Raw genomic sequence first — 9756 nt, forward strand, 5'->3', positions numbered from 1 at the left:
CAAGTCTGGCATCACACAGGGACTCAAGCTGCAGAGTTGATGCCTTGTTATTCCAACAACAAACCCTGAACTAGCATCTCTTCAGCCACTATATTTTGTATTAATTGCAAACACATTTATATACTATTACTTATGATTCTAGGTTTTCTTTATGGCTTTTGACTTGATGATGGAACAATGATGCTGTAATAAATCTTTCATTCCACTTGGCAACTCATACAGGCCGTGTGGCAGTGTCTCCACAGACGTAGTAATCATGCCCTAATGGTGGTCAACCTCAGTGGGGTTGAGGTGGCACTGTGTTTGCAGTTCTTATGAGTACAGCCAACATCCCAAGCACCATAGTCTGTATCCACTATGGCTCAATAAATTTATGGCAAGCTTTCACACTCCAGCAAAACTTAATACGAGACTCCATCAGGACACAGTTTATCTTGTCAGCTGCTGTTGTCAAATTAGCACAATAAGTAATTTTGCACACCACATAATCAAATCACAAGCACACACAGGTACATAAGGCATCTTTGTTTTTATAAGTTCTAAAGTTAATAATTTTCCATATAAAGTACAATATATTTTCATATTACATGTGTACGACAGTCATTTGATTTCACATACTTCCAGCAAACCACAGCCTTGGTCATTCTTCATGATAGCAGAAAATGAGCTATGACGCCATTTGCTGCCCAGTTTGCCCGGCTGCTGCAAGCAAGAATGGTCACCGTGCTGGGAGAAAATTGTCATGTGATGTTGCTTTTCTTCTTCCATTTTGAATAATTCATTTGCTTGTTCTCTTTAAGGACTGGCACCTCAGTGGGCCTTTTTCTTTCTTTTTTTATTGCATTACACCACACCCCCTCTTAACCCATAAACTGCACAATAGGTCATGCCCATAATGCACAACTATCAGCAAAAAAAAAAAAAAAAAAAAAAAAAATCCCAAAAATAATTTATACCATTACAAGATGAAAGACTGCATGGAAAAATACAGGAAAACTACACATTATGTAGTTCATCATAAACACCAGTTCAGGCATAGTGGTGTAGTAAAGTGCAGTGTTCCATCTCACTGGTAGATAGTTGTTGTGGTGGTGAGTGAGCTGATGGACAGATGGTTGTTGTGGTGAGGAGGAGGATGTTTAAACTATCTTTTGTTACAAAGAAACTATCTTTTGTTACAAAGAGCAGGTAAATATGGGTGGTATAGTGTTTTATGTTTTGTTTAGGGAGTGGTACTATGAACTTAAGATACCCTGAAGCTCTGCCAATAATCACTTAAGCGAATCAGAGACTGTCATCTCACATCACATCACGTCACAGCATCTCAAGGCTGGCTGGCAAAGTGGCGGCTGCAGTCAGTCAGTAAATCAGTAATGGTATAATGCTCTTTACCATGAAGCCAGGCAGGCACGGACTCAATACCAAGTTTAAAAATTGCTTTTACATCATATAATGTATATCACAGTTTACAGGTAAAGTGATACCTGCTAGGCAAAAATTAGCATCCCAGTACACATCATTGACACATATTTGTTGATACAAGTGTGGAAAGTTTTAAGAGAAATCATGGAAGTTCCTACAGCCTGAGCTATGGTTCACACCTACACACCCCCAGGCTGAGCTGTGACTTATATATAATTTACGGTTAAAATAAAAATAATAATAATAATAATAATAATAATAATAATAATAATAATAATAACAATAACAATAATAACAATAACAATAATAATAATAATAATAATAATAGTAATACTTCAATTAGTAACACTTCCAGTGTGTTAACTGCATAGTATAAAACAATGTTGTATCAATCCAGGCTTTTTAACACTCTTGCTTGAAACAAAGCTGAAATAAAGCCTTACTCTTTATAGACAATGGACTCATCAGGTTCTTGCATGTGTCATGAAATAAGATACTCAGTGATCAGGTTCTTGCAAGTAAGTGACAGGAAATCAGATACTAAAAGAACAATTACAGCTCACTCATCAGGGAAAAAAAAAAAGTGAGCACAAGCCTATGTCCCTCTTACTTGAAAAATATAAATAAATTAATAAAATAAATAAATAAATAAATGATAAATAAATAAATAAATTGCAGATTTCAGGACAGCGCAAGTAGTGACAGGCAGGAATTATGTGAGTGAACCATGCAATGAAATGTTCAAGGACAAATACAGCTTACTTCCAAGTTAAAACTCCTGATAGCCTCATAAGAAATTGTCCCTGTTATGCAATGTTCAACTCAGGCTAGCAAGTGACCAGCAGGAAGGTATCACTACATTAGTCAGCTGTAGTGTTGAGTGTGCATATACCAGGACATTACCAGGAGGTCAGCATGTGATGGGTGACCTCCAACGATGAGACCTGGAGTGGTGTTTGTTCTTGCTCTCTAACGACCGACAGGTGCATGGGGCCTCCTGCCGGAGATACCTGGAGCGTATGTGTGCATGTGTATTTACAAGTTCTATATAACAGGGTTCGAGCGGTGTGTGTGTGTGTGTGTGTGTGTGTGTGTGTGTGTGTGTGTGTGTGTGTGTGTGTGTGTGTGTGTGTGTGTGTGTGTGTGTGTGTGTGTGTGTGTGGGTGGGTGGGTGGGTGTGTGTGTGTGTGTGTGTTTTTACCTAGTTGTAGTTTTGCATGGCCAAGGCATTATGCTCATGTGGCCCTGTCTCCATTAACTTTTCTTTAAAACTATGCACACTCCTTGCTGACACTACATCTTCCATGCCATTATGCTTCTTTGTGGAAAGCTGAATTTTTTCCCGTACACACTTGAAGCATCTTCCCATCCTCAACTTTTTACTATGACATCTTATGCATCTACTGGTGACTTCATCTGTGTGTGAGTGTGTATTTACCTAGTTGTAGTTTTACAGGGCCTGGGCTTTATGCTCGTGTGGCCCCGTCTCCATATCTACACTTATCCAATTTCTCTTTAAAATATGCACACTCGTTGCTGACACAACTTCCTCACTCAAACTGTTCCAAGTCTCAACACATCTTTGCGGGAAACTATATTTTTTAACATCTCTCAGACATTTTCCCTTCCTCAGTTTCTTACTATGCGATCTTGTGCTTCGAATGCCATACTCTTCTCTCAAGATTAGTTTCTCATTAATCAATTTATAAACTTGTATCAGATCCCCTCTCTCTCTTTTCTGTTCCAGGATTGGTAGATCCATAGCTTTTAGTCTCTCCTCATATGTCATCCCTTTAAATTCTGGAACCATTCTTGTAGCCATTTTTTAGTCTCTCCAATTTCCTTATGTTTCTTTTTATGTGGGGTCCACACAACTCCTGCATATTCCAATCTAGGTCTTATTTTAGTAATTATCAATTTCTTCATCATTTCTTTGTCCATGTAGTGAAATGCTAATCCAATATTCCTTAGCAAATCATATGTCTCTGAAAATTCTATCAATATGGCTTACCAGTTGATTGTTTTCATCCATTGTCACTCCCAAGTCCTTTTCCTATTTTACTTTTTCTAGTTCTACTCCATCTCCCATCTTATAAATTCCCACTGGTTGTCTTTCACTCTTTCCCATTTCCATGACATGACTTTTGTCCACATTGAATTCCATCTCCTATTTTTTACTCCATTTCCAGATCTTGTATAAGTCTTCCAGCAGTATTTCACAATACTCTTTTTGTTTTATGACTCTGCACAGTTTTGCATCGTATCGTCTGCAAACAGATTTATGTAGCTGTTCACTCCCTCTGGCATGTCATTCATATATATATATACGAGAAAAAGTATTGGCGCCAATACTGACCCCTGTGGCACTCCGTTGTCTACTGCTCTCCACTTGGACTTCCTATCTTTAACTACCGTCCTTATTTCTCTCCCTCTCAAGTAATTTTCCATCCATCTCAGTGTGTGTGTGTGTGTGTGTGTGTGTGTGTGTGTGTGTGTGTGTGTGTGTGTGTGTGTGTGTGCATCGTATCGTCTGCAAACAGATTTAAGTAGCTGTTCACTCCCTCTGGCATGTCGTTCATATATATATATATATATATACACACGAGAAAAAGTATTGGCGCCAATACTGACCCCTGTGGCACTCCGTTGTCTACTGCTCTCCACTTGGACTTCATATCTTTAACTACCGTCCTTATTTCTCTCCCTCTCAAGTCATTTTCCATCCATCTCAGAGTGTGTGTGTGTGTGTGTGTGTGTGTGTGTGTGTGTGTGTGTGTGTGTGTGTGTGTGTGTGTGTGTGTGTGTGTGTGTGTGTGTGTGTGTGTGTGTGTGTGTGTGTGTGTGTGTGTGTGTGTGTGTGTGTGTGTGTGTGTGTGTGTGTGTGTGTCATGAGAGAAGTAAAGGAAAATAAGGAGTGACTATGAAATAAATAAATAACATTTAAAGAATGGAAAATATATAAGATCAGGAGAGCGAGAGAGAGAGAACCAGACCAAAACAAACTATATAGGAATACATAAACCAAATTTCTACCACCATCACCAACCTCACCTGCAATGTCCACCCTTATGTTTTTGTCAATGAACAGTGCCCCATCAAAGCTTAGCGCATCTTCCAGACTCTGCACATCTTCAAACTCCACATAGCAGAACCCCTTGAATTTGCCACTCTCGTTGTCATGGACCAGTCTGACTGAGCGTACCTGTGGGGGAGGAGGGAGAGAAATCATTAGACGAAAGTAAGGCAAGACATAAGTAGCTGGTATATGGAAATAGAAGGAAGTAGGAAAAAGAAAAGAGTAAAGGTTTGAGAGGGTAAGGGCTGAAGTATGAGGTATTGTGGAAAGGAAGATGGATAAGGAATGTGTTAAGAGATTCAGGATGAGGAAGGAAAGGAATGAATGGGTGATACAGTAAATAAGGACTAATGGGCAATATGAAAGAGAAGAGAGACAGAGGTAAGGCAAATTTAAGGAAAGAGAAGGGTGAAAGGACACTGGGATAAGGAGGAGGAAAATAGGTGATATGGAGACAAGAGGACAGGAGGAAGTCAAGTGAGACATTAAAAAAAGAGAAGGGGAAGGAAAGGATAAAAAATACAGGAGAGAATGAATGTGTGTAGGGATGAAGAGGGAGAAAGAGCAAGTGAGATGACAGGAAGACAGGAGTTAAGCAGATGGTATTGAAAGTAAGTGATTGAAGCAAATGCAAGGAAGGAAGAAGGGAGGGAAGGATGAAATTAAGAGGATAAAATCTAGTCAAAACCAAGAAGGCCAAAGCAAAGCATTAAGAGGGAGGAGATGGAGAGAGTAAAGGTAAAAGTTAGAGGGGAAAAAAAGAAAAGAAAAAATGAGAAGGCAGAAACAGAGGATGGTGGAGAAAGATGGGCAGGAATAAGAAATAGGAAGCAGGCCCAGAGTGAGGAAGGAATGGATGGACAGGAAGAGAGTTTGAGGGAATAAGAACTAATAAAATAGGAAGGTAGGATCAAATAGTGATAAAAGTGGAAAGACAGGAACAGGAAAGAAATATGTGAGGTATGTAGGTTCAAGGAAAGGCAGGACAGGAGGAAAAGGGAAAGATAAATAGGAATAAGAACAAGAAAGACTGGAATGGAAAGTGGAGAGGAATATAATCATGAAGGAAAAGCAAGTGAGAGCAAAGGAAGTGGAGTGGAAAGTATAAGAAAATTTGCTTGGAGTTGAAAGCATAAAGGAAGGATAATAATATGAGAGAGAGAGAGAGAGAGAGAGAGAGAGAGAGAGAGAGAGAGAGAGAGAGAGAGAGAGAGAGAGAGAGAGAGAGAGAGAGAGAGAGAGAACCTGTTGTGATTGAGAAATAGTGAAGGAAAAATGATATCTGGTACATGAGAACCAGCCTTGGAAAGAAAAAGGTTTTTATGATGGGAGATTTGCAAGGATAAGAGAAAAGGGAAGAAAGGATAAGGAGAGAAAGGGAGAGTGAAGAGGGACCTGAAATGGATGTGTGTACAAATAATGGGTATGATGACCAAAAACTGATGAAATGGATATTAGAAAGGAAAATAAAAATAAAAACTAAGATAAGGAAAAACAAATGAAATAACCTGACAGGAGTGAATGTAAAAGCAAAATGTGTAAAAAGTAGTGTTCAAGATATTCTAGTATTGTGAAATACCAGAATAAGAAATAATATAAAGGAGAAATGAGAGGAGGATACAGCAGGAGTAGCAGTAGACAGTAAACATCTACACCTTTTCTCTATATATATTAAAACCTACAGACAGCTAATGCCACCTGGTTCTCTATTTTCAGATATCCTAAGAAATGATGCTCATCAAATATTAACTTCTAAGTACTAAAAATCTTTGCTAGATATTCAATACTTTTTGTTCCAGATGTCCAATACCAAATAACAATAATAGGCTGTTTTTTTTATTTTCTATTTTTTTATGCAAGACGGGAGACGGACCAAGAGCAACAAAAACTGGAAAAAAAGGCTCACTGGATTGCCAGTTCCCTTAAAGTTATTAAAAGTTTGCTAGAAGTGTGGGACAAATGTCTTGAAAGTGGAGCTGTAGTAGTCAAAGGTTAAAACTAATCAGACCAACCCCACAACTCCTTAGCTGCTATGATCATCTTTCCTTATCCTTCCTAGCACTATAAAAATTGTTTGCATTGAGATGCAAAAGAGAAATATTGGAAAGATAGTTAATTTTGTCTTCTTGACACAGCAGAAATATTTACAAGAAACTATCACAAAAATAGCATCTCAAAAGTTTAACATTATTAAATGAGAAAATATCTAGCAATGAAAGGGTTAACATCAACATCAGTATAATAATCTCTTCTCTATATATTACTACCATCACCACCCCACACAAACACCAGTCCTCACCCTCTCTTCCTTGAAGATCTGGTCAATGTCGCCCTGCACCACGCCCTGTGGCAGGTTACCCACGTAGGCGGTGTAAGGCGGCTCTGTGGGTAGCGGCTTGCGAGGACGTTGACCCCCATACCGACCTCCCTCATTGTACCGTCCTCCTCCACCTCCTCCTCCTCCTGCTCCTCCTCTATAGCTATTCCTGGGGAGGAAGACAATGAGAAGGTGAAAACAATGTCATGGAGCATTACGGTGTGTGTGTGTGTGTATTTACCTAGTTGTAGTTTTACAGGGCCTGGGCTTTATGCTCGTGTGGCCCCATCTCTTTACCTACACTTATCCAATTTTTCTTTAAAACTATGCACACTCGTTGCTGACGCCACTTCCTCACTCAAACGGTGTGTGTGTGTGATTGTGTGTGTGTGTGTGTGTGCGCACGTGCGTGTGTGTGTGTTTACCTAATTGTATTGTACAGGATTTGAGCGGAGCTCATAGTCTCCTGTCTCCATATCCCCATTTATCTAATTTTTCTTTAAAGTTATGCACATTATGTGGTGCAACAACTTCATCAAAGCATTTCACTTTTCCAGTTATATGTGGAAAACTGTATTTTCCAATATTCTTCACACACTGCCTCTTCCTGATCTTCTTTACATGTCCTCTTGTCGTTCCAGCTGCTTTCACCAGCACCAGGTCTTCCTGGTCTATCTTTTCAATGCCATTAAATATTTTATACATTTTTATTAGGTACCCTTTTCCTCTTCTATCTTGTAAGGTAGACAGTACCATTTCCTTCAGCCTTTCTTCATATGTTAGGTCCTTTAGTTCCAGCACCATCCTTGTAGCTATCCTCTGGATCTGTTCTAATGTATGTGTGTGTGTGTGTGTGGGTGTGTGTGTGTAATTCACTGTTTGATCTGCTGCAGTCTCTGACGAGACAGCCAGACATTACCCTACGGAACGAGCTCTGAGCTCATTGTTTCCGATCTTCGGATAGGCCTGAGACCAGGGACACACCACATCCCGGGACAACAAGGACAACTCCTCGATTTACATCCCGTACCTACTCACTGCTAGGTGAACAGGGGCTGCACGTGAAAGGAGACACACCCAAATATCTCCACCCGGCCGGGGAATCGAACCCCGGTCATCTGGCTTGTGAAGCCAGCGCTCTAACCACTGAGCTACCGGGCCGTGTGTGTGTGTGTGTGTGTGTGTGTGTGTGTGTGTGTGTGTGTGTGTGTGTGTGTGTTACCTAGTTGTAGTTTTACAGGACCTGGGCTTTATGTGTGTGTGTGTGCTAAATCATAACAATGAAAATGTTCAGTTATACATAAGATTTCAGGAATTATGGAAATATGTTAGCCTATTCATTCCAAGACATTACCTACCATAATTACTCATGGGTAATTTTTTTTCTTCAAAATTGACATCTACAGTACACAATAATCATCTGTAAAATTAATAAACTACAATAATCTAAACCTATCTTAATCTAAATAACTTTAACCTTTGATGAAAATGTTTATTACTTCCATATCACCAATGTGGAATTAGTATTCCATATCAACAAGTTACATTTCATGTTTAAGTAGTGAGACATTTGAAAAAATCTTTTAACAATCTGGAGCTAAATATGTGGAAACCATTAAAAGCTCAATTGAAATATGTACTTTCTATACTTAACAACATGATGTTCCTCTTTCATTAACACTAAGAGCAAAAATAGTTGGAACTGCTTTTGTGAGTAAGTATATCACTAAAAACTGTCATAATTGCTTACTGAAGATACTGAAGCCAACTTATGAAAACCTAACTAACTGACCAAAACCATGTCCTCTAAGATTTACTGGGCACATTGATTGGATAATTGCAGCGTCTGTCACATTGCACAGCTGTGCTAATAATATTAGAAAACAGGAAAACTACTGAAGCATGTGAACTGGATATTACACAAGTAACACTGGTTGTCTGGTATGTTCAGTGGAGGAAGTAAGTTTTGTTTGGTCATGTTGGGAATGGTTAGGCAAGTCCCGTGTTTACTTGGACAAATCATGGATACAGTGACCATCATGCATAATGAATCAGTCCTTGCGCCATCAGTAACCAACGCGGAAATGATGGTAGTGGGGCACAGAGCATATTTTGGCATGAAGGGACAATCTGGACCCAAAACAAACCTGCTCCTGGCCCCGCTGGTGCCCACCTGGCCCTAGTCCCCGCCAGGCACCACCTTCACACGTCCACACCCGTCAGGGAGGGATGGCGTGGGGGCGGAGCGGCCTGGCAGGGGGTTCAGCAGGCAGGCACGGGAGAGTGTACCATTAAAATAACAGCAGGAAACACTTCGCACCGCCAACAGTTTCACCGCAATATTCCATTTTCAAGAATGAAACGTTATTTAGGCGCGAGCAGACTGCTTCCTTCAGTGTCTCAGGTCACCATGCGTCAACCCTCACTGTGAATAAGGTGCCGAAGAGCGCGTGGTGGTCAAATTTGTTCAAGCTTACCGGGAAAACTGATCATCGTAGAACCCTGCCATGTTGTCTGTGGCCCGGCGAGAGTGGCCGAGCCTCGCGCCGCCCCTCGCGCCCTCGCTCCCTTTATACGACCCCGCCGCGCTCCCTCTGTGGCTCTCCGTACCCACCCATTTACCCCTTCATAATGCCCATACATTTACCCCATATATCATTAAGGGTAAGGAGAAGCACCAGATGCACACAAAAGCCTTGCTTGCTGCGGACATGATCTGGCATGGTAGTGGTGGTTTATATATGAAATCTCTCGCAAAACAGATGCTTTTGATCCACGCTGATACAACCATTGCTCCTGACCGTTTATGAAGTATTTGTTGGAATCATCTGTCGTCATATTCATTAAAATTCCCCTATTTGCTGTTCTATTATCAAAAGATACCTTGCTGAAGCCTTCTGGAAGTGTGTGGCCAGTTATGGTTTCCTTCACAAGCACTGCG

At 40.4% G+C, this 9756-nt stretch overlaps 1 protein-coding gene across 2 annotated transcripts in view; it reads right to left on the reverse strand.

Annotated features, from left to right (window-relative positions):
• LOC123505590 (eukaryotic translation initiation factor 4H-like) overlaps window positions 1-9416 on the reverse strand; it is a 15770-nt gene extending 6354 nt beyond the window's left edge. For both annotated transcript variants that reach the window (XM_045257082.1, XM_045257081.1), the window contains exons 1-3: window positions 9293-9416; window positions 6798-6984; window positions 4474-4624 (exon numbers count right to left, since the gene is read on the reverse strand). In XM_045257082.1, the coding sequence (XP_045113017.1) occupies window positions 4474-4624; window positions 6798-6984; window positions 9293-9324 (370 nt within the window). In that variant the 5' untranslated portion in view covers window positions 9325-9416. The remainder of the gene's footprint in view (window positions 1-4473; window positions 4625-6797; window positions 6985-9292) is intronic.
• Between the last annotated feature and the right edge of the window lie 340 nt (window positions 9417-9756).

This window comes from Portunus trituberculatus, chromosome 18, assembly GCF_017591435.1.
Source record: "Portunus trituberculatus isolate SZX2019 chromosome 18, ASM1759143v1, whole genome shotgun sequence".
Lineage (NCBI taxonomy): Eukaryota > Metazoa > Arthropoda > Malacostraca > Decapoda > Portunidae > Portunus > Portunus trituberculatus.